Source organism: Cucurbita pepo, chromosome LG01 (assembly GCF_002806865.2).
Source record: "Cucurbita pepo subsp. pepo cultivar mu-cu-16 chromosome LG01, ASM280686v2, whole genome shotgun sequence".
Classification (NCBI taxonomy): Eukaryota; Viridiplantae; Streptophyta; class Magnoliopsida; order Cucurbitales; family Cucurbitaceae; genus Cucurbita; species Cucurbita pepo.
In genome coordinates, this window is record NC_036638.1 from 6,849,777 (window position 1) to 6,877,732 (window position 27,956).

A 27,956-nucleotide genomic window follows, 5' to 3' on the forward strand; every position below is an offset into this window, starting at 1 on the left:
AAATATATTTTTAATTAATATTATTATTTAATTTATAATAACTAAATTTAAGATTTGATTTCATAATTATTTTTTAATATGTTTATATATATATATATATATGTATGTATGTATGGGTGGGAAAACCCAGCTTCCTTTTACTTTTGAAAGCAAGTGAAGAACAAAAACTATGAATTTGGATCAGCTAAGTGTTCGTCCTTTCAATTGTGTCACAGTTAAGCGTTTTTTTTATAGAACTCATCACTTATTTGTTGATTTGAATCAACCATCTTCAAGAACAACTCAATAGGGTTGATTATAAATTGAATTTGACATCAATGTCATGAAAGCCTCAGCATTAGGAAGTGGCTTAGTTCTCTTAGCTAACAGAGCCCTTAACTTCCATCCATTGTTTCAACGCTTCTTATCTTTTTCTTATGATTTCCCAGTTGGTAGAAACAACCCTCAAACCATTGCCGCTGCTCTTTCTCTGTCTGAAAATGTAAAATCATTCATTTTTGGTGCTCAAATACATGGTCATATCTGTAAGCTGGGGTTCACTTATGATACTTTTTCCATGAATAATCTGGTTAAGATGTACTGCAAATGCGGGTTTCTGTGTGAAGGACTCAAGGTGTTTGAAGAAATGCCACTGAGAAATGTAGTATCTTGGAGTTTGATCATTTCGGGTGCGGCTGAGAATGGAGAGTTTGAAGTTTGCTTGGAGACTTTTTTGGACATGATGAGGGTTGGGTTGGTGCCTAATGAGTTCACTCTTGGTAGTGTGATGAAGGCGTGTGCGGATATCGGAGCCTGTCGATTTGGTTCGAGTGTTCATTGTCTTTCTTGGAAACTTGGGATAGAGCAGAATGTCTTTGTTGGTGGTTCAACTTTGAGCATGTATGCAAGGCTTGGGGATATTACTTCAGCTAAGTTGGTTTTTGAATGGATGGATAAAGTAGATGTTGGTTGCTGGAATGCCATGATTGGAGGCTATACTAACTGTGGCCATGGCTTGGAAGCTCTGAGTGCTGTATCTTTGTTGGTTAGCAAGGGTATAAAGATGGACAAGTTCACCATTGTTAGTGCTATCAAAGCATGCTCAATAATTCAGGATTTGGATTCTGGAAAAGAACTTCATGGATTCATCCTTCGACATCGATTAACATCCACCGAGCCAATGAACGCTCTCATGGATATGTACTTCATAAATGGCAGGAAGAACTCTGCTTTGAAAACCTTTAACAGTATGCAAAGCAGAGACATTATATCATGGAATACAGTATTTGGAGGCTTCTCCGACGAAAACGATGCGAAAGAAATCGTGAACTTGTTTGGCAAGTTCATGCTAGAGGGCATGAAGCCTAACCATATCACTTTCTCGAGCTTATTTCGGGTATGTGGAGTACTACTTGATTGTAAACTTGGGTTTCAGTTCTTTTCTCTTGCAGTTCATTTGGGTTTTCTTTATGAATCTAGTGTTGTGAGCTCAATGCTTAGTATGTTTGCTCAATGTGGGTTAATGGAGATGGTACTCTCAGTATTTGACTCTCTAGTTTTCAAGCCTATATCTGCTTGGAATCAGCTAATCCTGGCATACAGTTTGAACTCTTTTGACATGGAAGCCTTGAGGACCTTTTCCAGTCTAGGTGTCGAAGCCAACGAATATACGTACTCCATCATTATAGAGACTGCCTGCAAATCTGAGAACCCATGGCTATGCAGACAGCTTCACTGTGCTTCATTGAAGGCTGGTTTTGGTTCTAACAGGTATGTTTCATGTTCATTGATGAAATGTTATATCATTATAGGATTCCTCGAAAGTTCATTTGAGATCTTTAATGAACTTGAGAGTGTAGATATGGCGACCTGGGGAGCTGTGATATCTGCCTTGGTGCACCAAAATCATACATATGAAGCCTTTATGTTTCTGAATGTTCTAATGGAATCTGATGAGAAGCCTGATGAGTTTATTCTCAGCAGCATACTGAATGGCTGTTCTAGCAGTGCAGCTTATCACCAAACGAAGGCTATCCATTCACTTGCAGAAAAGATGGGATTTGGGCTCCATGTGCATGTCGCTAGTGCCATTATAGATGCCTATGCAAAATGTGGCGACATAGGAAGTGCACAGCGAGCATTTGAGAAGTCAGGTGAGTCCAATGACATTATTGTTTATAACTCTATGATCATGGCTTATGCTCATCATGGTCTTGCTTGGCAAGCGATCCAAGTTTTTGAGAAAATAAGGAATGCTAATCTACAGCCTAGTCAAGCCACATTTGTCTCAGTTATTTCAGCCTGTGCTCACGTTGGTCTTATAGAACAAGGTCGTTCTCTGTTTCGAACTATGAAGTCGGAGTATAATATCACACCGTCTCGTGATAACTATGGTTGCTTAGTCGATATGCTGTCGAGGAATGGATTCCTTTACGACGCTCGATATGTAATTGAGTCGATGCCGTTTTCACCTTGGCCTGCCATATTGAGATCTTTGCTTAGTGGATGTAGGATCTATGGGAATAGAGAATTGGGGCGATGGACTGCTGAAAAGTTGCTTTCATTGGCTCCCCAGAATGATGCAGCCTTTGTGTTATTGTCAAAGGTGTATACTGAAGGGAATAGTTGGGAAGATGCTGCAAAGATAAGAAAGGGGATGACAGATAGAGAGGTTCTGAAAGACCCAGGCTATAGCAGGGTTGAGACATAAGAAAAAGGAAATGGAATCGTCTTTTCTACGTTTGAATCCCGAACTATATGTGAGATCCCACATCAGTTAGAGATAGAAACGAAACATTCTTTATAAGAGTGCGAAAACCTCTCTCTAGCAAACGCGTTTTAAAACTTTTAGAGGAAGCCCATATGGGAAAGCTCGAAGAGTTGCCATGGTGGGCTTGGGAGATTTTGAAACTTATTGTTCCAACGTGGAAAAAAACTCACTTAAAATTCTCATGTGAAACCTCGAGGTGCTTTTCACTTGCATTCGTGGCAAAAATCTCTTTCCGAGAGTTGCCGTGGTCTACACGTATCACCGAGGTTTTTCAGCGTACTAAATTCAGGTACATTACTTGCAAGTTGCAATACGGAATCTCTCTTCTCTTACGGTGTTTTTAAGCCCTTAGAAAGTCGTTTCAAACGAACCCTTAAATTAAGGTGATATTTCTGAAGTCGTTACATGGATTTTTTTATATAGGAAGAGCTCTGGTTGGGTGACAGAGGAAGCTACCCAAAGTATGGTGACAAACACTGTGAGGCTGTGAGCTGCAGCTTACCAAATGACTTCAGCTAACCAGCAAGCAAAGTTGGGTTTTTTGGTTGGTTTATGGGTTGGGCCTATTGGACCTAATCCAATGAGACTAAAATTGTTTCGGCCCGTTAGATTGGGCCTGATATGGGCCAAAACAAATCGGCCCGTGGGTCAACCCGAACTACTAAATGTTGATTTTCTATCCATTTCTTTTTTTATTTATTATTATTTTTTAAAATGAAATTTATGTAATTATTTCATGTTTTCTATTATTTATTGAAAAGATACGTACAAACGTGCTTTGTTAATCATTTTTTGTCTCTTACCTCAATCATTTTTTTAATTAACTTATCATACACATTTGATTAATTAACTTATATCATCCTTAATCAAAAGATTATTTTACTCGTACTTAATTTTTATAATCAACTTTCTCGTGTTCTAAAAATAAAAAAAAGAAATTAATAATTGAAATTTACAATTACTCGAGACAACTAACAATGTATTAAAAGCTCGAGTTTGTCGTTACGGTAAAGAGTCTTCACATACTTGCGTATGAAGCAGTACTCATCAACATGTCAGACCACAACCGTGCATGAACCCTCCATTATACCTGAAATTCATCCTCAAAATATATCTAATTACACGACACATTCTACATTCTTTACATCTTTTGGCCTGCCTAATCAACTCATCTTTCTTAGAAGAAACAACCTACTTACTCGAAATTTGTCCCTTCAGTTGTGTAATAATTTAAACAGTCCAAGTCTACTGCTAGCATATATTGTCCACTTTAGCTCGTTACGTATCGTCGTCAGCCTCACGGTTTTAAAACGGGGAGAGGTTTCCACAACCTTAAAAGAAATGTCCCTCTCCAACCGATATGGAATCTCACAATCCATCGCTCCCTCCCTTGAGAACCCAACATCCTCATTAGCACACCGTCCAGTGTCTAACTTTGATACCATTTGTAACCGCCCAAACCCACCACTAGTAAATATTATCCACTTTCGCTTGTTACGTATCGTCGTCACTCTCACAATTTTAAAACACGTCTATTAGGGAGAGATTTCCACACTCTTATAACGAATACTTCGCTCCCTTCTCCAACCGATGTGGGATCTCACAAACAAAGAGTCTACACAATTACAAATCTGCTCCTATCAAACCTCTAGACAACACTAGCGTACTGTTTTTGTTTCCTACCAACCATGACTTAGGCCAAACTTTTAGCTCTAATACCACTTATCATAACGCTAAGTTCCTCAAACACACAAACCGCAACACCATACCAACATCACGAATTTTCGAGTACTACCATATTACTAAAATAATCACTACTAAAATTTGCTCAACTAAAATTATTAGTTATAATAATGAATGAACATGACTCAAATTATTATGTACTAGAATAGTACACCCATTCTTCTTTTCCCTTGCAGCCTTACAATTCTAACCTTTTTCTTTGCAGCAATCTCACTTGATGAACATAATAATATAGGAAAAATAATGAAAAAAGTTGGGTAATTTCAGTGGGGTTGTATCAACTTTGAACATAATCCCAATCAGCTTTAAAAGCACAATAACTTTTTANTTTTAGTTAAAAAATTGAATTATAACAATCTGCCTAAAACCCTCACTTTTTTCCAGAATCCAAAAAGGTTTTGCACACTTAGCAAGCCATGAGCTTTAATAATTGAGCTTCAATGTGGTTTGGTTTGCCTTCTTGCCCACCACAATCCTAAACAAAATTAATTACCCGACTTTTGAATCTGTGTCTAATACGTTCTTAAACGATCTCTCAACTTTTAGAACCCATTGAATACAAAATTTAAAGTTTAAGAATCTATTAGACAGTTTGTGGTCTAAATAGACGTTACACTAAATTTTTAATTAAAAAAAAAGAAAATAATAATAAAATAGGTTGTGGGTTATGGGGAAGATAAACACATGGGAACATTCATGCCCTACACTTTTCTTTTTCTATACATTATTCTTCTTCTACTTCTTCCTTTTATTTTAATTTTTATTTTTATTTTATTTTTTATTTTATTGCATGTGATGAGTTTGGTCCAATTCCAACTCAGCCCAAATGCATAAACCCTAAAAACAATTTTTTTTTTTTTATTCATTTTCATTTCTTTTAAATAAATAATAATATTAGAGGTCGTTCCCTCTATGTGCATATTGTCACGGTCATGCTCGTCCAGGGCGTGTTGCCCATGACAAGCCAAACCCTTGTCATGTCTTTTCATTCTAGTGTTTTTCCTTTTGTAGTTCTAGGGCGTATGACACCTAAAAAAATATCATGTCTAGGTCTACCAGACATAAAATGGCTCAGAATGTACTATAGGGGGATATGACTAGTTGTCAACTTCTCCCTACCCAAGGTTATATATGCTAAGCCGTTGTTATCTTTCTCTTGCTTGCTTATATAACGTCTCTTTCCAAAATCTCTCTTTCTAAAATCTCTCTCTCCTCGTTTTCTAAAACCTTCTTTTAAAACTGAGGCTAGAGGCTCGATCATACGTCGCTTGGCCGTAGGCGATGCAAGAACAAATTAGCTTAGCTCAGTTGTCGTTGGAAAGTGAGTGCCGCACAATCGCTAGTCCGCTGCCTTCGAAAGTGCGATTATGTCACATATCATGTAGCTATCTTAAGAGCAAACTCAAACCCACCTCTAACAGATATTGTCCACTTAGGCCTCTCTTAAGTATTATCGTTAGAATGTGTCTGCTAAGGAGAGGCTCTACACCCAAAATGGATCGCCTTTCTCCCTAACACGGGTCAATCTTTAAAAGTCAAACTCGCCCGCCCTCGATCTAGGCTAGGAAGGAGGGTGGAGACAAATATGAGAAAATGTTTGGATGTTTGAATAGATAATGATGACTTAAAAATGAGAATTTCTTAACACCAAATAAATGTCAGAGAAAAAAAGGGGGAATTTTGTTGAACCAAAGCAAAAGGAAAAGAGGGTCTCTAAGTCTTTAAGTTGTCCCTTTCATTTTGTTTGTGGGTCCCTTTTTCTTGTAAGCTATTTTCTCAAATTCCCATTTAAAAAATAAATAAAATTGGCAACCTCATAAATAATCCATCATTTTGTACCCTTTTCAAATAAACGCGACACTCGAAACTCAATAGACCAACCAAATAACGTGGGGTTCAAAATTTTCGTTTTAATTCTTCAAATTTGAAATTATTTTTAAAATATTTATCGACATTTTTCATTATCATCGTGGATGAAAATTCACATTAAAATTTAAACATCGTCAAAATTGACGCGATAATTAATGAATAAAAATTCATTTTTGTTAAAAAAAAAAAAAATTATAGAACGTGGCATTCAAAAATAAATATATTTTGTAAATTAAAATTGATGTGAATATTATACAAAGGAGAGGGAGGACCGATTTGAAATTGATGTTTGTGGTTCAGAGGGACAGACCGGCCAAAACAGGCAACAAAATGCCGGTCGCGGGTTGGTCCTTCCCGCGGTTCGGACCAACGCAGCACATGTGGCGCTACTGTAGCCGTCCCACCCTCATCCCCTTTTGCTTGGCGCCTTTTTTTTCTCATCAGTTTTTTTTTTTTTTTTTTTTCATAAATGTATTTATTTAAATTTACTCTTATTTATTTAAGATATATATATAAAATATGATTTTGATTAATTATATTCTTGTAATATAAATATTATCCCTAACTAATAAGGCAACCCTAATCCTCAGTCCAACGATCCAAGTTTATGTTGAAGCAAGAATCGTTGAATTAAAGTAATTAACATCTCTTTATACAAAATTTGGATCAATCAACAGATAAGTCTAGAATTAGATTACCTCTTACGATCGAAGATCTAGGAGCAAGATTTGGAAACCTTATTCTAAATTGAGTCACTCCACACTCTAACTTTATCAAGGATTGATTGAGTGGCTCGGTGCAATTCTACCACAATAATTGCCTGAAACTTAGAAATGGCAAATATGATGCTCGGATTTCTAAGGGAAACGTCTCACTTTGAGATCTGAATTACATTCATCCACCCATCTGAATTTTACATAACATATTGTGGGTATTTAGATTGGATTTAACTTTTACATAATTCATGAAATTAAACATAGTTTTTTCTAACCAATGTTGATAGGCGCTAATGCGACAGGTTTGAAATCAATTGAGCTCTCCGATTCTGAATTCTGTTGTTTACATATATTTTTTTTTAATCTTCTTGGCAATAGGTCCATTTGGAACACCGTGATTCTTATCACTAACTGACGTATTAATGCATCTAATATAAATTTTCTTTCTTGTGATGTAACACGATCCATTGAAGTAGACCTGCACCAAAGTTGATTCAAATTAGACCATCGTTCTCTCCAGATTCAACACTGGTTAAGGAATTTCTCTTAGCTAGCCGTGTTTGTAACACTATAACCCGTGACGTAGTGGTTCCATTTAAATCTAATTATGATTATTTTTTTAATAATAAATTGATTGAGTTGTGATGACAATAAAATGTGAGCTACTTGGAAAAAGAAAAAGAGTTGTAAATATAATAAACCCCACCAAGTTGGACTCATAATTTAGGTAGGTTGTCTTCATTAAATAATGTTAAAAATTAAAAAATAAAAATAAAAGAATCAAAATACACTTTAAACATATGGGCCCTTTCTATCACTCTTTATATAATTATTACTATAAAATAATCATGATTTCATTTTCTTTCAGATCTCTACTTATAATTGCTCATTCATTGCACTTAATTTCGCTCCTAAGTTTGTTTAGTTCCTTAATTTGTGTATTAAAAAACACCCCATAAATTGTCTTATAAATTAGTATAATGTTACAACATTCTAATATTTTGATTTAAAAGCATATAATAACAATTTTATAATAAAGTAATATATAGGTGTCTAAATTACAAACCCTAAACTTTATCCCTTACCAAAAGGACATACTTAATAAAGTATATCCATGATTTCCTAATAAGGAAACATGTTGATCATGATTATTATATATAGATGTCCAACTTAATTTAATACATATAAGTTCGATTATGTCGTTATTTTTCGTACATTCAATCCTATTTTGTAACAGGCTAAGTTCATTACTAGTAGATATTGTTTATTTTGACTCGTTATGTATCATTGTCAGCCTCCTAATTGTAAGATCCCACGTCGATTGTAGAGGGGAACGAATTATATGGGTGTGGAAACCTCTTCCTAGTACATGTGTTTTAAAACTGTAAGGTTAACGACGATACATAATAGGCGATGACAGACAATGTTCGCTAGCGGTGGGCTTGAGTTGTTACAAATGGTATTAGAGCCCAACACTGAGTAGTGTGCCAGTGAGGACTAGAAGTGGAATATGAGATCGCACATTGGTTGGAGTGGGAAACGAAACATTTCTTATAAGGGTATAGAAACCTCTCCCTAGCGCGTTTTAAAACCGTAAGACTAACGATGATATATTACGTGCCAAAGTATACAATATCGATACGTTCAGAAATTTTAAATGCATCTCGTGACAACATTTTTTTTTTTAATTTAGATGTTTGCTAATCTTGAATATCGAAGATAATTTTGATCATTTTAATAAGTTACTATACTATTTAATCTTATAAAATATAAGCATGGCCATATATTTAAAAACCTAAAAATAAATATCATAAATTTTAAAAATGATATATAATTTAATTAAATCCCTAAAGTAGGGGTGTGGGTATTATATTATATTACAAAATACAACTTTTGTACGTGTGGGACCAGGGGAGTGATTTGGAGGCTATGATAGTCGGAGAAGGGGACACGTCATCGTGACACGTCGGAAACTGACAATTAAAGAAAAAGAGACATAAATCAGTGACGCTTTACGAACACTGCATTAGTAGAGTCCATTCATATGGGTTGCCTGGTCAGTGGGAGGTATAATCATCTGCACCCGCTTTCACGCTAAGTCATGTGTACCCACAAGGGTATTGGCTTTAATTTTAAACCATCTGCCGCCATTACTAAACGCCGACGTTTCGTCCTTGATTTCCGCTTCCCTCCCTTATTGCCCGCTTCTCTTCATCAAAGTGAAGACTAATGAGACGATTTTTATTGACCTAAATGACCATTTTGCCCCTCCTCATTTAATTATTCGTTTAAAGTATTAATTTCTGCAATGCAATTCTAATCGCTTACCGCATGTAAACTTTTACAATTATTCTATAAAAATTTAAACATTTAATTTAATTTTATGTATCAATTTTTGCATATTTTTAAATCACAAAAATATATTGTCTACTCTCGATCGACTGTAACAATTATTCAATCGTCAACTCGTTACCGAAATTTTATTAAATCATTTGATTTATAATCCCTAGCTTATAAACTTTTCTTATAATATTCTAAATAAATCCAGCTATATATTATTTATTAATTTTATATAAAATATTTAACAAATATCTCACGTCCCCCACAAAATAAATAAGTTGGGTAAATATTAATTTTGGCATTTGAAAAAAAAATATTGTTATATTAATTTTTAAAAAAATAATTTCATAAAATATTTCTTAAAATTTAATGAATGTTAATGAGTTGGTATGCGATAATAATTCATCAACAAATAATTTAAGAGGGGTTATGAAAAAATAGACATTTAATCATTTCTTGTAACATGGAAAATAAATTAAGAAGTTGTAAGTTTACGATAAATGAAATATACGTTCAATTATTAGGGTTTAAACGTTCATACCAATAATTAAATATTTTTTTATTTGTAGTCAAATATTAAATTAATCTAAATATTTTTAAACTGTTTAAAAATAATCAGTGAGATTTAACTAAAACAAAGGAGCATCTATCCTAACCAAATTCTGGTACTGACATGTTATATTAAAAAACCACAATAAAATTTAAAAAAATCTAAAAAATTGGAGCTAAATTAAAAATAAAATGAAATTATATACCTAAAATAATAATTAACTATTTTATTTAGTATAAAGTTTTGAACTATATGTTAATTTAATCAAAATTATGTTACTCGCGCCCTAAGATTTAAATAAATATAATTTTTAATATATACTATATATATATAATAAATAATTTAAAATCCGGTCTTGGACCAATATCCTTGGAGATCTAGTCAATGGGCACGAATGGGCATTCGTAAAAGTTCGGAGGGCAAAATCGTCAATGGGATAAAATTTCCTCCGACACAAAAAGAAAAAATCCAAAGCCTCAAAATTTCTATTGGGCAGGGAAAATTAAATACAAATTCAAATTCAAATTTAATGGTTTTTTTTTTGTTGTTAAAAAAAAAAGAAAAAAGAAAATGTAAATTTGTCTGTGGAGCAGAGGAAAATAACAAAGCAAAAGCTGCTCTCCATCTCTACACGCTTTGGATTTTCTTTTCCATTTTCTCAGTTCAACTTTCTCGCAATCCAAACAACCTCCTCTCACAACCCCAACGCCTTGATTTCTCTCCTCCATTAACCTTACATCTTTGTGGCTATGGCTTCTAGGTTTCCTTGAAGCTGCATTGGAAGCAATCTCTCCATTCACACTAGTCTTCCACCTGCTTGCATCGGATTCCCGAGCTTCTTTTGTTTGAATTCTCATTTCTTTGAAGCTCTGACCAGATTTCTCGTTTGTTAGTTCTAGGAACTCGATCTTGCCTCCATTCTTCTCGGAGGAGTTGCTCCTGTTGCCTTTTCAGCTCTTTAGAGGTAAGAGGATGAATTTTAGATCAATGCGTTAGTATCGGCTTGGCCATGAGTAGGTTGCAGAGGAAACAAATCAAATGAGTGCTGGTTCATGTTGATGTTCTTCCTNTTTTATTTTTCTTCACTGGAGCCCTTTCTTAGGTTAATTGGGCTTTTCTTGGAGTGTTATTTATTGATCTACTTTAGCTCCCAAAGGGTGGATTCAACTGAAAGATCTATTGAAGAAGCAGTTCTAACTCTGATGAGTGGTTAGCTTTTAAGGAATGTAGCTTACAGATCGAGGAGTTATCATTTCGTAGTTCATGGGTTAAAGCAGAGTCCTATCTCAACAATTGATTCGAACCAACTTTATTGCTTTCTTTATTAGCTTAGGGTATTTCAGAATTGAGGCTTTTCTTGGTGTTGAACTTGTCAATGGTGGCCTACTAACCAGGATCAGTTGAATCTGCATCTTAATCTTAGAGCATGGTCCCCGCCATTTTGTTCGTCTGATGAGTCGTTCGCGTGGGACCTTATTGAAGTTTGATTAGACTCTTTTTTGGTTGTAAAGTGGTTTTTTTATCCCAATAGTGATACCCATAAGATATGCTACCTGCCAATGCTCAGTATGCCATTATGCATAAATTTTCAGGACTATGTCTCGGAAATCCCAGGTGATGCCTTCATTGCAAGCTACGAAATCCATGCCAGTTAATTCTCGGTTCATGATTCCGCAAACTGCTGAAACTTTGGAAGAGCCTTATAATCAGAATGTGAAAAACATGGAAGGTAGATCGATAGTTGATGGCGAAAATGGTGTTGCCAGAGATGATGGCGTCAATCGACTTCAATACAGTATGAACAATATTGATGAGCTGAATGAGGACTCACCATATATTTACAATATTACAACAGTGGAAGAAAGACCCATCGTGGATGATGGAGAAGATGGTTTTATGCCTTTACCTTCACCTTCAATGTCGGCTTCACAGAGTGAACGCAGGTGGGGTGACACATCCTCCTACACGCCAAGGAAGGTATTTTGGGCCATATATTACTTGTTTCAATCTATTTTAATCACAGGATAATGGTATCTGAGATTTTGTTTTTAGTTCACCACAACTTTCAGTTTCTTTTTTGGATTATTTTCTTCTGAACCTTTTGGACTGCATCTTCATGATGAGCTGATTATCGTTACCTACCCTTTTGTATTATCGATGTTCCCTTGGCCCTACAACAAAGCTGTTTCGAGCAATAAGAATTGCATTGCTATGTATCTTCGCCACTCATTTACATTTTACTGACTAGTTCCAACTTAGATCACTCTTTCTGAAAATGCACTTAAGATTCATCCGTATTTGGTAGTTCAAGCATTATTAGCTTCTGTTTTCTTCATGCATCTCATATAATATACATTTTCATTGTGCTTCTGACATTTTATTTCATAAATTTGCAATGGATATGNAAAAAAAAAAAAAAAAAAAATCTCTCACTTGTATAGACCTTTCTTTTCCAAGCTATTGTGAACCAACGAGTTTCTCATTTAATCATAATCTTGTGAACAAATATTGTATTCAGTTGGCCCTTCTAATTGAAATATCTAGTGTTTGATTTAAAGACTCGCTCAATTTTTCTATTTCAGATACTCAAGTCTTGGTTTAAACTTCCAAATGGAAACTGGGATCTTGTAAAGATACTGTCAACGGCGGGAACAGAGTCAGTTGTTTCACTGACTGATGGAAAGGTGAAAAATTGAGTTTGTAAGAAGCTTTAGCTGTAAGAAAGTTATTGACATTTCGTTGCCTATACCATACGGATGGTTGCAGGTGTTAAAGGTGAAAGCTGAAGATTTGATTCCTGCAAATCCGGATATCCTTGATGGCGTTGATGATCTTATGCAACTTAGCTATTTAAATGAGCCTTCAGTATTATATGATCTTGAGTACAGATATAATCAAGATATTATATATGTGAGTCTCTGAAAATTTATTATATAGTAGTTAGTCAAGAGTCTGCTTAAAAGCTATTCTAATGGTAATGATATGGGTATGATTTTGGGATCTTCAGACAAAAGCAGGACCAGTTCTGGTTGCTATCAATCCTTTTAAGAAAGTTGATTTGTATGGAAATGATTACATTGAAGCATATAAACGCAAAACAATTGAGAGCCCACACGTATACGCCATTACGGATACAGCCATAAGAGAGATGATTCGAGGTTTCCTGATGCCCTTGATATTTTATGAGATTCAATTTGTGCTTAGGCTGTTGTTTTTTCTGTTTCTTACGGACTCTTTTTTCGCTTTCAGATGAAGTAAATCAATCAATTATAATAAGGTAATGCTGATGCATGTTTTCCACTTTTGCACAGATTTTTTTTTTTTTTAATTCCTTGCTGTTCTCTCCAATTTTCACTTTCTTGTTCAAGCATATAAGAATAGCATTCATCTAAAAGAGCGAAGGAAATTATTTTTTATGTTATTCTAGCAGTAGATTATAGCTTTGCTCAGTACCCAATGGATTGAATTCCTATTATAATAATATCTTTAGACAACATAGAACCAACCATGTGGTATGTCTCCTGGAGCTTACAACAGCATGGAATTCATGTTTTCCATATGGCTATTAGTGGTATCATAAAATAACATGCGGGTGGTGTGAATAGCATGAAGGTCATTTTCTATTCTCCGTATCATTCATGTCCTTATAATGCCTTCATACTCAGCGGTGAAAGTGGAGCTGGAAAAACTGAAACAGCAAAGATAGCAATGCAATATTTGGCGGCTCTTGGCGGTGGAAGTGGAATAGAATACGAGATATTAAAGACCAATCCTATCTTAGAAGCTTTTGGAAATGCAAAAACATTGAGAAATGATAACTCAAGCCGTTTTGTAAGCTCCTCTCATTGACTTCTTTACATGGCTGTGTTGTATTGAAGTGGCTTTCTACTTGCAATTTTAGGTTCGACAGCCTTTTTAAAGTTGAATTTAACATTTGCAGGGAAAATTGATAGAAATCCATTTTAGTGAAACTGGGAAAATATCCGGTGCAAATATTCAAACTTGTAAGCTTTCCTGTAATTTGGACTCTGCATTGGTTTTCAATGTATGTTTTATTTGAGATGGTAAATCTGACTTTGATTGTTCTTTTCTTGATGAACCCCAAACAGTTTTGCTTGAAAAGGTAAATCTATTAGTCTACCCTTTGATGTGCCTGATTTAATTCCTTTTTTATTTTTATATTTTATAAGACTACTTGAGAATGATATATTTCTTCAACAGTCCAGAGTTGTCCAATGCACAGAGGGAGAGAGGTCATACCACATCTTTTATCAACTTTGTAGTGGGGCTCCGCCTGCACTTAAAGGTAATCCTCTTTTCCAATTTTTAGATATTTGTAGGCATTATTTTGGCTTGTTATGGGACTGTGCTTTTATATCTTATGGATGTATCGCTATCAGAAGTTTATTCACTTCATTTTTAACTGAAGCAATTGAAGCTAACTTGTTAGTAGTGTTTCCTTTACTCATTATTTAATAGTTTGCACATCATGCAACATTTATTCATATTGATATGGATTGCACTGTATCTCTTGTTTTCTTTGTTTATTTTCGGTGGTCTTATCTTGAGTTGCATGTACTAGCTAACATTTAGAGCGATGCTACTGGTCGTCCTTGCACATGTAGGCTTGTCTTAATGCATTTGTGCTTGATAGTTTTTCTTTTGTTTGGTCAAAGTTTTTAAATTTAAACTGTATACGAATTAAAAAGGGTCCATTATATGCCACACATTCAAGCAAATTAAAATTTTCTTGAGGTTTTCTACTTATTCTCTTTTTGCTACGATTTCACATTTCTGATATTTACGCCGGTGCATGGTTTGCAACTTTCCACAAGAGATCTAGTTTTTTATTCTGTGGCAGAAATTTCATTGCACAATGTAAAAGCAGTTAGGTTCTATTTTCCTCTGTTGAAATCTTGAAGTAATCTCATCTACATGTAATTATAAACTGCCTTTTCTCATTGTTTTACGGATTGATAAAAAGTAATAATAGCTAGCTGTAAACTCACCCTAGGTATAGAATTCTGTCCCATGTTTCAGCTAGATATCTTGTTCTCATATCTGCGGCACCATCTCATCTTGGTTTAACTTTGGTGTGCAGAGAGGCTAAACTTGAGAAGAGCGGAAGAGTACAAATACCTCAGCCAGAGCAGTTGTATTTCAATAAGTAGAGTAAATGATGCGGAGGAGTTTCGTGTAGTCATGGTACTTTCTTTCAATCTTTAATTAAATAAATACTGACCAATTATCTATTTTGATCCTTTTTACCTAGTCTTTATGCGTTTGAAGTAGAAATTTTTCTCTAATGTACCTGTCATTACTTCTCAGGAAGCACTAGATGTCGTACATATTAGTAAAGAAGACCAGCACAGTGTATTTGCAATGCTTGCTGCTGTTCTTTGGCTGGGAAATGTTTCCTTTAGTGTTATAGACAATGAAAATCATGTGGAGGCTGTGGAAGATGAAGGTTAGAATTTGTTAATGTGAAATTTGTTTCTACTTTGTAGCATGGATTTGAACACGAAAGGCACACTGAGGACACTTTCTTCATCCTCTTTGTCAACTTATATTCTTATGTAAGGACTTACCGAGGTTTAAATTATCATGAAATGAATATTGTCAGTCATAATGACAAAGGGATGCTTTTACAGCCCATGAATAACTGTGTGATACCTATAGAAGAGATGAGTATCAGATAAACCAAAATGAACAAATTACAATGCAATTTGAATGGTCATTATTCTGTCTAGTGTTTAGGAAGGATGAGTCATTTTCCTCATACTCATTCTACATCAAATTAGCTTCCCATCTTTGAAATTTAAAAAGCGGGATAAAAATTATGGTTAATATCATGAAGAATAAACAGATACTACCTGTCCTTAGATAAAAATTGATATTTTAATAAGGAAGCCATTGTAGGCCTTTAACAAAGGAGAACAAGTAATTCCCATCCTTGGGACAATAATTTCTAGAACTACGTCTATGACTTTCCTTATTCTATGGGTCTCCCATTATAGTGACTTACGATATCATTCGTCTACTTGTGATTACAGTATTTACTTGCATGATAATATAACTGTGTAGTTGGTTTCCTTTTTATTATTCATGTTCTGTTGTAACGTGTATCTTGAGCTTTATGCTTCAATTGGATTATGGTTTTCAGGTTTACAGACTGTTGCTAAACTTATTGGGTGTGAGATTGAGGAGCTTAAACTAGCTCTATCAACTCGAAAAATGAGAATAGGGAACGACAGCATTGTCCAAAAGCTTACTTTATCTCAGGCAAGAAACTTGTTCAGGAAAACCTTACTTTATATTTTGTGGGGTCCATAAGTAAGGGAGAAACTAACTTCCATCAGGAAACACATGTTTAGTCACCTTCAAGTTATGTTTAAACAATAAATTACAACTATTTATGACTGAAGTTTTAGCTTGGATTTAGTTGTAAGTAGAACTCCAAATTGTGAATGGAACTCTCTACTGTTAAATTCCTATTTGTTCACAGAGATTGTGTCGAATAGAAACAATTTTTAGATCTACATCAAAGGTGAGTGATTTTGGTGGAAAGGTTATACTGAAAAGTTGTTGGGGAATGATTAGACCATTCGGGCCCAAATCTGTTGAGGCCTATACCAAACGCACGGAACGTTGTGCAATAAAGAACATAACCAGTGCTTGTTCTTTTGTTTTTATAGCGTGGCTTTGGTTTCATCAACATGCATACCCATTTGGATTTATGCTTTGTCAGTCTTGCATTGTTATACATCTGTATTATTAGCTCTTGATTAGGTATCAAAATAGAGCTTAAACCTTATTAATTAATTTATACTTAGTTATTTCGTATTGGTGTTCCAACCATCTGACAGATTATGGTAGACTGCTTCTAACTTTTATGTTTGTGAAAACTCCTACATCAGATTTCATTTTTGTCATTCTTTGACTTGCAGGCAATTGACACTAGAGATGCTTTGGCAAAGTCAATTTACGCTTGTTTGTTTGAGTGGCTGGTCGAACAAATTAACAAATCTCTTGCTGTAGGCAAACGGCGCACTGGCAGATCCATCAGCATTCTTGATATCTATGGCTTTGAATCATTTGATGTATGCCTCATTTAAGCTCCTAATTTCTCTCTCTAGACTCTACTCACTTAATGTGCATGTATATGAATCTTCATCCTAATATCTTTTCCCTATCTATTCCTTACTTTTGTAGAGGAATAGTTTTGAACAGTTCTGTATTAACTATGCAAATGAGAGACTACAGCAGCATTTCAATCGTCATCTATTTAAGCTGGAGCAGGAGGTAACTGTCCAGTTGATTATACTCTAATTAAGCTGAAATGATTTCAAGTGATTACTTTTCATTGAAATGCAACAGCCGTTTGTCCTCTTCTTGGTCCTATTTCAGAAAAATACTGAGGGTTAACATAAGTCTAAGTTCCGATGAATGAGTAGCTATTATCTGAATTTAGTATTTGGTGTAATTTAGGAATGTAACTTGGGAGAAATCTCATAGCTTTTATCTATGCATATTTCACCTAGAATTGTTTGACCATATTTCTTAAAAAGACCTATGGATGGCAATGGGATACAAAACTAAAATTTACCAAATCATGAGATCGTGGATCCTTACCGGGGAATAGGTCATACAAGAGCAAAATAACATGATTAGTTGTGAACTATGGGTTGTTCGGTATTATAGTATATTATGCCCAGCATTAAGCTGGCTAATAGAAAGGAAAAGGAACTAACTAGAATTTTGTCTCATTTTTTAATTCCTATGGCACAAGCTTTTTTTATGCTTTACATTGAAGCTTACAACGCATTTCAGGAATATATTCAAGATGGAATCGACTGGGCAAAAGTTGATTTCGACGACAACCAAGATTGTCTCAGTCTGTTTGAAAAGGTATTGAACTTATAATTTGTTAATTTTGACTCATTGCACCACCATCTCTTGGTCTTTTAAAACTGTAACACAAGTTCACTGAATTTTGATTGTTGGTTCGGAGCAAGACTGCTTTAAATCAGCATACCATGTCTGATTATAACTGCAGTTTGTAAACCCTTTGATCGTCAATAGATATATTAGCAAGGGTAAAATAAGGAATATGTCCCTGAGAGTTAGTGGATAGGGGATGGGTAAATTTTGTAGGGGGCAAGTGTGAAGGGGAGTGATTACGAGCCCTCTTGAATTGGCTGGAAGCTCATGTGACTTTTGGTTTATTGTTTCTTTTGAATATCAACAGAATTGTAAGGGAAATACTACACAACTCCATGCCAATAACATGTCAGATCTTGTTTATTTTTTCATATTTTTCACTGAAAAGGGTTGGGTTTTTAATTGAAAAAACTTACATATGCAATCTAGGCCCTACCCGGTACATTCTCAGTCAAAGAAGTCATATACTGAATTGCCCTAATCTCCTATTTAACTATTAAGTTACTGACATCTGATATAGTCTGCGTAGTAGCCTATAACAAGTGCTGCTGTTTATTCTTAGTTATTAGCCCGGACTACTCTGAAATGAGTGATGTTTTATTCGAAAAAAGGTGTACACCATGCTTTCCTTGAAGTATTTTTGTAATTTCTACGCAGAAACCTTTGGGATTGTTGTCCCTGTTAGATGAGGAGTCTACTTTTCCAAATGGCACAGATGTGACCTTTGCGAACAAGCTTAAGCAGCATTTGGCACCCAATCCTTCTTTTAGAGGAGAACGAGAGAAAGCCTTCACTGTCTGTCATTATGCAGGAGAGGTATTTACATGTCACTGACAGATTATATTTATTTATTTTCTACTCTTATTGGAGTTTACTTATTATATTTTTATTATTTATGTGAACTTTCATCACTTAGTACAGGGATTTTCGCCATCCTAATGGCCCCTGACTCGATTCAATTAACTGTCTCTAATTTCTTTCTGTTTCTGTGATGGATCATTGCATGATGCTGTTAAATTGACAAATGTTTAGGAAAATATCATTGCCTGGTGCAAAAAGAGTGTGACAAGTTGTTGGTAGTCTTTGGTGAAATTTCTCTTCCTCAGTTCATTTTTCCTGACTTTTTGATAGTTGCATTTGGGTCTTCATTCAGGTCACTTATGACACAACTGGGTTTCTGGAGAAAAACAGGGACTTGCTACATTTAGATTCCATACAACTCCTATCCTCATGTTCATGTCATCTTCCTCAAATTTTTGCATCCAACATGCTAACTCAATCAGGAAAGTCCATAGGTGGCCCTTTACATAAGTCTGGTGGTGCAGAATCCCAAAAACTAAGCGTCGCAAGAAAGTTTAAGGTAATCTGTCTTTCATAATTAATTAATCATTCAATCGCATCATGGGCATGATATTTCCTGAATGGGTACTTATTTTGATATTTGACTTTTTGCAATATCTATAAGACACTGTTTCTTAAGATTGTTCATAATAATATCAACGGTTTATTCAGGAAAAAAATAAGACAATAGCTCAAATTGGAGTGAGGATAAAAACGTTATCTTGTTTACTTCCTTCAGATGTTTGTGTGATTCTTGGAAATCGTTGCTAGTTGTTCTTGATGCATTTGGTAATATGACAGACATCTCAAATGGTCATTTGTTTTAGTAACAGTAAATTTCAAGACAGTAGAGTGCTGAGTCCTTGAGTTTGAGCTTTTCTTAGTACTAGGTAGATACAATGAGGGTCTCTTTGGAGTTTTATTTTGTTTTAGGCACTGAATTGTCATATATTGAACCTTTTTCTTTAGTTAACAGATTTGAATTTGTTTAGGGTCAATTATTCCAATTGATGCACCGTCTTGAAAATACAACGCCCCATTTCATCCGTTGCATCAAGCCCAACAATGTTCAGTCTCCTAGATTGTCGGAGCAAGGACTTGTATTACAACAGTTAAGATGTTGTGGGGTCCTAGAAGTGGTACGAATATCACGAGCTGGTTTTCCCACCCGGATGTCACATCAGAAATTTGCTAGAAGGTAGCGCTGGGTTATTGCTTATGATTTTTAAAACTTTCCACTCTAACATCTATTGATGTATAACTTGTGCATGGCTCTTGGTGTGGGACATCAGGTATGGTTTTCTTCTGCAAGAAAGCATTGCATCGCAGGATCCACTAAGTGTCTCAGTTGCGATTCTTCATCAATTCAATATATTGCCGGAAATGTACCAAGTTGGCTATACAAAATTGTTCTTCCGAACTGGACAGGTAAAATGTTTGTGTTTCTTATCAATACTAATTGCTCTATTAAGGAAAGGTTATTTGGGTAAGATTTTAAACTGTTCACCGAGCTAGTTCAGCAATTCATACCAGCTTCTAGACAGAAGGGAATGTAATTAAAGAGTTGATATAATCTTTCATTTATTTAATTATCTTTTTTTTTTCTTCTAATTGCCGACCGCCTATTTGGTGGGCAATGATGAGAGTTTAACAAGTGTAGACAAGTGTTCAAGAAGCTCCAATTTTTCACGGAAGAGAAGTGTGCTTAGCCAGTAATGCATGTTTGATCATGGTGACTTCAAGTTTCATCCCAAAGACTGAATCGTATTATGTTGCTTATGTTGCACTTGCCATTTTCCTTTGGTTTCAATTGAGTTAGAAATCAATGGTAAAAAAAAAAAAAAAAAAAAAAAAAAAAACTAAGGATACCAGTTTAGAAATAAAAATTTAAACTTATTTCTATATAATTTTAGTTGTCGTTGAATTTTATTTTGTGCTATTGTATATATATCTATTTTGTACATAGTAAGTTCCATATCTTGACATATAATACTGACTAGTGCAACTAATCAAATTTTTATAAAAAATAATCTGGTAGATTGGAATGCTTGAAGATACAAGAAACCGCACCCTCCATGGGATTCTCTGTGTTCAAAGCTGTTATAGAGGGCACCTAGCTCGTCGCCATCTCAAAGAGCTGAAGAAAGGGATTTTCGTACTTCAGTCATGTATTTAGCCTCCCTTGTTGACTTAGAACCAGCATTTTCTAGTTCTTGGGATACAGAGTTTGAACTATTCTAATTTCTCATGCAGTTGCACGTGGGGAGAAAACCAGAAAAGAATATGCAATCTTGATACGAAGGCATAGGGCTGCTATTTCTATTCAGAAGTGTGTGAAAGCCAGAATTGCTGAAAAACGTTTGAAGAAAGTCTGTGATGCATCACTTCTGATACAATCGGGTAAAGAGCCTGTTCTTAAATGTTCTACTGGATTTATGATTTCACAAGGAAGAAACTAACTACAGTTCATATTCTCGAGAGTTTGATACAAAACAGTGTTCAATTATCCGAGATCACTTTAGTGTGCATGCCCACTCTTATGCCCTTGAACTGTGCACTTTTTGGTGGGGAGGTCATGGAACTGGAGTTTGTGCGTACTGACTTGGATGCCTAAAACCAGCCGAGTTTCCCAAACAATCTACAACAATAACTGGATACACTTCTAAATCCAGATGTTTTTATTATAACAAATGAAGCATTTAGAGTACAGAATTAGAGAGTCTAGTAAAATAAACAATGAAAAGTAACCAGCTTCTAACTGGAATTTAGATTGCCTTGCCAGGACTGGACATCTCCGGCTGTATTTCTGTTTTTCGTGAGTTCTGATTTCGTTTACTGATTTGGTCCAATGTTTGTTACCTTTCAGTTATCCGTGGCTGTTTGGTCAGGAGATGCTCAGGAGATATAGGATTAATGAAACCTGGTGGCCTGACGGTAAACTTTCAGCATTTTGATTTTTATGTGTTCATTCTCTGATTATCATTTTTGTCTTCAAATTTTATGGTTGCCCAAAACTTCCATATGTCGTTCATGCTGTTCCACTTCAACTTAGTATGGGAGTAATTTTCTAGTATTATACGAGAAGGATGCCTATCATAGATCCAATTAATCGGTAATTGGACTAAGTCTAAAAATGAAACTACAGCTATTAATATACAAGGAAATAATATTCCTTCTTTTATTCACATTTCATTTGAAAGAATTTTATTTAACCTCATATCCTTTTTATATGTTTGTATAATGTGATTACTCAAAATCTCGAACTTCCAACAGGCAAACGAGTCAGGTGAGGTGCTTGTTAAGGCATCATTCCTTTCAGAATTACAGCGCCGTGTCCTGAAGGCAGAGGCTGCTTTGAGAGAGAAAGAAGAGGAAAACGACATCCTCCACCAGCACCTCCAGCAGTACGAGAACCGTTGGTCAGAGTATGAGCTGAAAATGAAATCAATGGAAGAGGTGTGGCAGAGACAAATGAGATCCCTGCAGTCCAGCCTCTCCATTGCAAAGAAAAGCTTAGCAGTTGATGATTCAGAGAGAAATTCTGATGCATCAGTCAATGCAAGTGATGACAGAGGATACAGTTGGGAAGTGGGTAGCAACAACACAACTAATGAAAGCAATGGAGTAAGACCAATGAATGCAGGTCTCAGTGTCATTAGCCGCTTGGCCGAAGAATTCGAACAAAGAAGTCAAGTCTTCGGCGACGATGCCAAGTTCTTAGTAGAGGTAAAATCCGGTCAAGTCGAGGCAAGTCTTGATCCAGATAGGGAACTAAGAAGGTTGAAGCAGATGTTTGAAGCATGGAAGAAAGATTACGGGGGAAGGCTGCGCGAAACAAAAGTGATTTTGAATAAGCTTGGGAATGAAGGTGCCATGGATAGAGTGAAAAAGAAATGGTGGGGAAGGAGGAACAGCACAAGGTATAGTTAAACAACTGAAATCAAGTTATAGCTAAAAATTACACTGTTTTCTCTCTGAGCAGTTGGTTTATTTTTGGGGAACTTGTAAATGATGGGTCTTCCTATTCACTGGGCCAGTGAATCAGGAAGAAAGGGTATTCTGTTGTGCTGCTAATACCTATTTACACTGTTCTTAGCAACCCTATAGTTGTTGCCAAGGAGGAACTGCTGCAAGAGTTCTGTTCTAACTTTTCCATTACAAGTTTCTTTTTGGAGGGCTTCAAGTGATTTAGTTAGTGCCATTGGAGTCCAAAATCTCCAATATGTATATCTTTTTTTACTACTTAACAATCTCTATATTGATAGATATTGAGGCTTTCTCTTCTCTCATAGTATGCTTCCCTCCAGAAAAAAAAAAAAAAGTGATCTTCAGAGCCTTGGATGAAGCAAAGATTGTTGCATTATTAGCCAACAGTTCTGTTTAATGTAGAATAACTCATGAATGGCTCATAAGGAAGATTTTGGGAGGGGCCTCACCTCAAGTTTACTCTAGAACAGTGTTTGTTTTGAAGGAATATACATCAATAACTATATTTTAGATTTTTTTACCTTTTAACTTCGTTCGATCCAATAGCCTCATTTGTCCGTTTTGATTTGTTATATATTGTCATTAGCCTCACAGGTTTAAAATGTGTCTATTGGAGATAGGTTTTTACGTTCTTACAAGAAATGCTTCATTTCCCTCTCGAACCGATGTGAGATCTCATAAGAGTGTTCATAAGAGCATTGACTTGAAAAATCCAATCACTCTAACTTGTTGAATTGAGTTGAGTTTAAATAAATAAAGATTTTATAGGTTGAATTGGTTCCGACATGAATTTACTCTAAGGTTACTTTAAAAAAATATTATATATTTATTTAATTTCATAATTATTATACTTTTAAAAAAATTATATTAAAATTTCAAATTTTAATTTAATGTTTTAAGTAAATAAATGATTTTATTATATTTTTAATGAATTATTCGAACAATCAGTTTAATATTTATGATTGAAGAGAGACCTATTAATATATCAATCAATTAAGATATTATAGGAAAATAAAAAGTTTTATTTTTATTTTTTAAAAAGGATCGAGTTGACTGGATTAAAAGCAGGTAAAGGCTGGAAGGCTATGAAAAAGCGTTTAAAATAAACATAAATACGCTAAAATTACAACGTTGAAAGGGTACAGTGAAAGTCTGCGCCTCTCATTACTCCCCACTTGCCGCCTCCACTCGGTCCCAAGCGGCTGGCGATGTTGGCTGCCGGCGCTCGCGTTTCTCACCATCTCCGGGAGTGCGACTCTCAATTTGGCTTCGGATTAACCTCAGGCCTTACCTCCTTCCCCGTCGTTCTATTTCCTCCGATATGGTCTCGCAAGCCCACTTCTAATTTCCCTTCAATTTCTCGCCGCTCCCAACCACGTGGGGTTTCTTTCTTTTGCTCCATTATCCCCTCCACCTCCCCCGGAGAAATCCCCGTTATCTCCGATTCTTTTGGGTACTTTCCCATTTCATGTCCTTCGATTTCTTATCGCTGTCCGTGTTGTTTTCTTGCTAACTACAAATTTACCAATTGGCGTTTTGTTTCCCAGTTCACGAGAGGATGATCGTGAAGTCTCTGTGGCAGGTTTGTTTTCCTTTGTTGTTTCTATTTTCTCCTGAATCTGTCGTTAATTTTATGGAAGAATGCTAATTCTTATCTTCGTCTTAATTTTCCGCTTATTTAATGTGTAGGAAGTTTGTGGTGATTTTGGGTTAGATTGAAGTTGAACAACCTTTTGATTATATGGCTGTGTACTTATAATGTATGTTCTAAGTAGCTCTGATTTATATGCAATACATTAGAATGGGGGTTTTTTTTTTTCTCTTAAAGATTCAAGCCCCCAAAAGGGAGTGGGAGCAAAACGTAACTCCCGAATAAAGACAAGGCTTCAAATGTTAGAAGAGTTTAAAAATAAAACATTAATGAACTAAGCGCCTAAGATCTTGACACCATCGATGATCCTAAGATTTAGGCTGTTGATGCGTGTTTGTTTTACTTAATGGTCAAACAGTTGATGTGCTTAGAAAATAATTGATGGGCTAACATAGCAAGTAGGAATGGAATATAATACACTTATGTGATGTCCCACGTTGGTTGGGGAGGAGAACAAACCACCATTTATAAGCGTGTGGAAACCTTCCCCTAGCAGACGCGTTTTAAAGCCTTGAAGGGAAACCCGAAAGGGAAAGCCCAAAGAGGACAATATCTGCTAGCGGTGGATCTGGGTCGTTACACTTACGAAGTCACCAACTTGAGAGCAAGTAGCCAAAGCTTAAATATTGTTTATTTTAATAAAAAGAAACCAAGATTTCAATAAAAAAAAAATGAAAGGATCCAAAAGAGGCTACAAAATGGACAACCGAACAAAAGGAGTTGGTCAGATGGGTGTTTAGTAGCTTTGATTGATAGTCTTAGGAATGTAAGTCATGTTAGGAATCACGACTCTCCACAATGGTATGATATTGTTCACTTTGAGCATAAGCTCTCATGGCTTTGTTTTGGGTTTTCTCAAAAGGCCTCATACCGATGGAGATGTATTCCTTACTCATAAACCCATGCTCATTACTCCCTCCTAATAATCCCCAACAAGTCATAGTATTAGATGAATTCTTGTCTTCTAGCTCTAGTTACTCCAGTTTGGGTATTATGTGAGAAGGTTTTTTTTCCCCTTCTTTTGGATTAGCTTGCTATAAGAAAGTTCGTTCAGTTGTGAAAAGATCATTTTCTCCTATTATTTGTAGTTTGGTTAGTCTGAGACTGGTTTTTATGATCATTTTTTTTTTGTCACTCATAGGAGGAATAGTAGCATTAGGAAAATTTGATGCTCTTCACGTTGGACATCGAGAGCTCGCAATTCAAGCTTCAACGGTTGGATCTCCATTTCTATTGTCATTCGTTGGAATTGCTGAAGTACTCGGTTGGGAACCGAGGTAAGCAAAATGCGTTTTCTTTATGTTACTTATTGTTTGTTTCGTCATAAATGGTAGGAAATTCACATCTGACAATGACCTTACAAAATAAAATTTTATGCAGTTTTGATTGTTTTCTAAAGTTCTTACTTATTCCATGGGCAAATATATGCAACTACCCGATATTTCCCTGTGGAAGATTTGCCCATTCTAATTGAATTTGGTTCCAACAACATTTGTAACATTAGTAATTCACATTGAGTTTCCAATGGAAGTCTTGCAAGTTATAAAGGTGTAGTTATTATCCTAGAACATTAAGTTGATGGCAAGCAAGAATTAGCGTGTGCAGCAACAGCAGAAAGAAAGCAAAGCACTCAACATTATGGTTGGCTGTCAACGATCTGCAGCAAAGAATGGAGGAAAGATTTGAGGTCACTGATCGAGATATTCAACGTAGTTTAACAGCAATTGAGCAATTTGTTGTTCAAGGATACAAGTTCCCAAAAGGAAACAAAAATTGAAAGAAATAAAGAAAACAGGAGAGTATAACAAGAACATATAGCTAAAAACAAGCAAGAACAGTATCTTCAAAATGACAAACTAAAGCTCTTTCAATTGGAATGTCTGGCTATCACCATGTGAGAATCAGGACGAGGCTTTGAATACCATCTGTTATATTAACTGAGGATTTGTAATGAAGGTGTTGAGTTTATTCAATTGCAGATCTCTAATCTCTTTCCTTTGTTCTGAACATGTACTTAGAATTATAGTCTTGGAGTTAATTATTTATCTGTTAGTTAATTGAACAGGGCTCCCATAGTGGCTCAATGTGATAGGAAGCGAGTACTTTCCTCATGGGCACCATACTGCCGAAACTCAGCTCCATCCGAATATCAGATTCAATTTTCAAGCGTTCGTTATCTAACTCCACGAGAATTTGTTGAGAAATTATCAAAGGAGCTTGGCGTTCGTGGAGTTGTTGCAGGTAAATTAAATTAAGATGTGTAGTACAAGTCTTTATTGATAAATCTTGGACTTGAGTAAAGTGTGATCGTTTCGAGGCTTTGATCGACGATGGTTGCAGGTGAAAGCTATAGGTTTGGATATAAAGCAGCAGGTGATGCAGCGGAGCTAGTGAAACTGTGTGAGGAATATGGGTTAGGTGCTTATATTATAAAATCTGTGATGGACACAAACCAAAAAGTTGTTAATTCTACCAATTCAATGGAGAGAGGACAAGTGTCATCTACTCGGGTTCGCTACGCCCTTTCCATAGGAGATATGAAGTATGTCTCTGAGCTTTTAGGCCGCAGACATCGCCTTATTTTGATGGCAAAAGGCCTAGAGGGATTAAGCAATAGCAATAGCAATAGCAGAGTGTCTGCCCCAAAATCATGTTTGTTAAATTTAGCGCCAAAAGAAGGTCTCTATAATAAGTGTTTCATCTGTACAAGTGACGATGATCTAATCCCATGTCGGGTAGTTATCGACTCGACTCATGTTCACATAGAAATGGACGATATAGGCACACGTCATCCCGTAGGAACACAAAACTACTTAAGTGTTGAATTTGACCATGAAGGAGCATGATCATGTTCAATTCGCCTCCTGGAATTCCTTGATGAGATCACTTATCCACAAACTAAAATGTCGGATCCCAGAGATTCTGGATTATATGCATCAGAGAGATTCATATCTATTCTTACAAAGAGGTATGGAGCTTGTTTCAGCAATTATGTTCTAAATATTTGCAGACACGAAACACGGGTCACGGGCCGATGTGGGTAATGCTTCATCATTTACAGCTGGTTCTGTGAAGAAACACTACTTATTTTGGCAGGAAAAGCTCAATAGTTCCTTTCAGCTGTCCGACAGATGCATATGACCCGAAGGTACTTTTATATGTATTAACTAAAGCACGTTGTTTGCAAGGAATTATTATATTTATGTCTCTATGTTCATTTATCTGGAAACAAATAACTCAGAGGCATCGTTTTCTGTTGGCACTGTACATGATATCTATAATTTATTTAGGGACAAATAGCTTGGAAGTTTTCTTTTTTTTTCTACATATCAAAAGCTGTTGAACCCATTTTGAGTTCTAACATAAAATTTAGACCCTGTTCACTTGCTTCTTGAAATGTAAGACAGGTAGTACTGTAGCCATGTTTTCCCATGTTGTCTTACATTTCTTGGTTCCCTTCTGCAAGAACATGATTTTGCTTTTGAACTTTGTACGGGCCAAAACGAACCATATCTACTAGCTGTGGGTTTGAGATGTTACAAATGGTATTAGAGCCAGACACCGAGCGGT

General features: G+C 35.6%; 3 protein-coding genes across 3 annotated transcripts; all 3 read left to right on the plus strand.

Moving 5' to 3' along the window:
- The first annotated feature begins 177 nt into the window (after nt 1–177).
- Nucleotides 178–3,401, plus strand: LOC111810498 (pentatricopeptide repeat-containing protein At4g13650-like). The gene is made up of 2 exons (XM_023697209.1): nt 178–3,038; nt 3,173–3,401. Exon 1 carries the CDS (start codon nt 323–325, stop codon nt 2,687–2,689), a length of 2,367 nt encoding a protein of 788 aa, XP_023552977.1. The 5' UTR covers nt 178–322; the 3' UTR covers nt 2,690–3,038; nt 3,173–3,401.
- Nucleotides 3,402–10,538: 7,137 nt separating this feature from the next.
- LOC111788331 (myosin-1) lies at nt 10,539–23,037 on the plus strand. The gene is made up of 24 exons (XM_023668662.1): nt 10,539–10,931; nt 11,560–11,944; nt 12,550–12,651; nt 12,734–12,877; nt 12,975–13,125; nt 13,217–13,244; nt 13,633–13,798; nt 13,908–13,971; nt 14,077–14,090; nt 14,189–14,273; nt 15,069–15,172; nt 15,296–15,434; nt 16,131–16,249; nt 16,915–17,067; nt 17,180–17,269; nt 17,798–17,875; nt 18,566–18,724; nt 19,062–19,268; nt 19,741–19,946; nt 20,041–20,176; nt 20,787–20,916; nt 21,002–21,148; nt 21,615–21,682; nt 22,022–23,037. The coding sequence occupies exons 2-24, from the start codon at nt 11,564–11,566 to the stop codon at nt 22,676–22,678; spliced, it is 3,528 nt and encodes a 1,175-aa protein (XP_023524430.1). The 5' UTR covers nt 10,539–10,931; nt 11,560–11,563; the 3' UTR covers nt 22,679–23,037.
- An 809-nt stretch (nt 23,038–23,846) lies between these two features.
- Nucleotides 23,847–27,783, plus strand: LOC111788352 (FAD synthetase 2, chloroplastic-like). Its single transcript, XM_023668670.1, has 5 exons — nt 23,847–24,188; nt 24,283–24,317; nt 25,528–25,663; nt 26,452–26,627; nt 26,727–27,783. The coding sequence occupies exons 1-5, from the start codon at nt 23,944–23,946 to the stop codon at nt 27,230–27,232; spliced, it is 1,098 nt and encodes a 365-aa protein (XP_023524438.1). The 5' UTR covers nt 23,847–23,943; the 3' UTR covers nt 27,233–27,783.
- The last annotated feature ends 173 nt before the right edge of the window (nt 27,784–27,956 follow it).

Coding starts and splice junctions, on each gene's coding strand:
- LOC111788352 (XM_023668670.1), top strand. CDS start 23,944: ATGTTGGCTGCCGGCGCTCGCGTTTCTCACCATCTCCGGGAGTGCGAC. Junction 25,664..26,451: donor GTACTCGGTTGGGAACCGAG/GTAAGCAAAATG, acceptor TTAATTGAACAG/GGCTCCCATAGTGGCTCAAT. Junction 26,628..26,726: donor CGTTCGTGGAGTTGTTGCAG/GTAAATTAAATT, acceptor CGATGGTTGCAG/GTGAAAGCTATAGGTTTGGA.
- LOC111810498 (XM_023697209.1), top strand. CDS start 323: ATGAAAGCCTCAGCATTAGGAAGTGGCTTAGTTCTCTTAGCTAACAGA.
- LOC111788331 (XM_023668662.1), top strand. CDS start 11,564: ATGTCTCGGAAATCCCAGGTGATGCCTTCATTGCAAGCTACGAAATCC. Junction 13,126..13,216: donor CATAAGAGAGATGATTCGAG/GTTTCCTGATGC, acceptor TTTCGCTTTCAG/ATGAAGTAAATCAATCAATT. Junction 17,068..17,179: donor ATGGCTTTGAATCATTTGAT/GTATGCCTCATT, acceptor TTACTTTTGTAG/AGGAATAGTTTTGAACAGTT.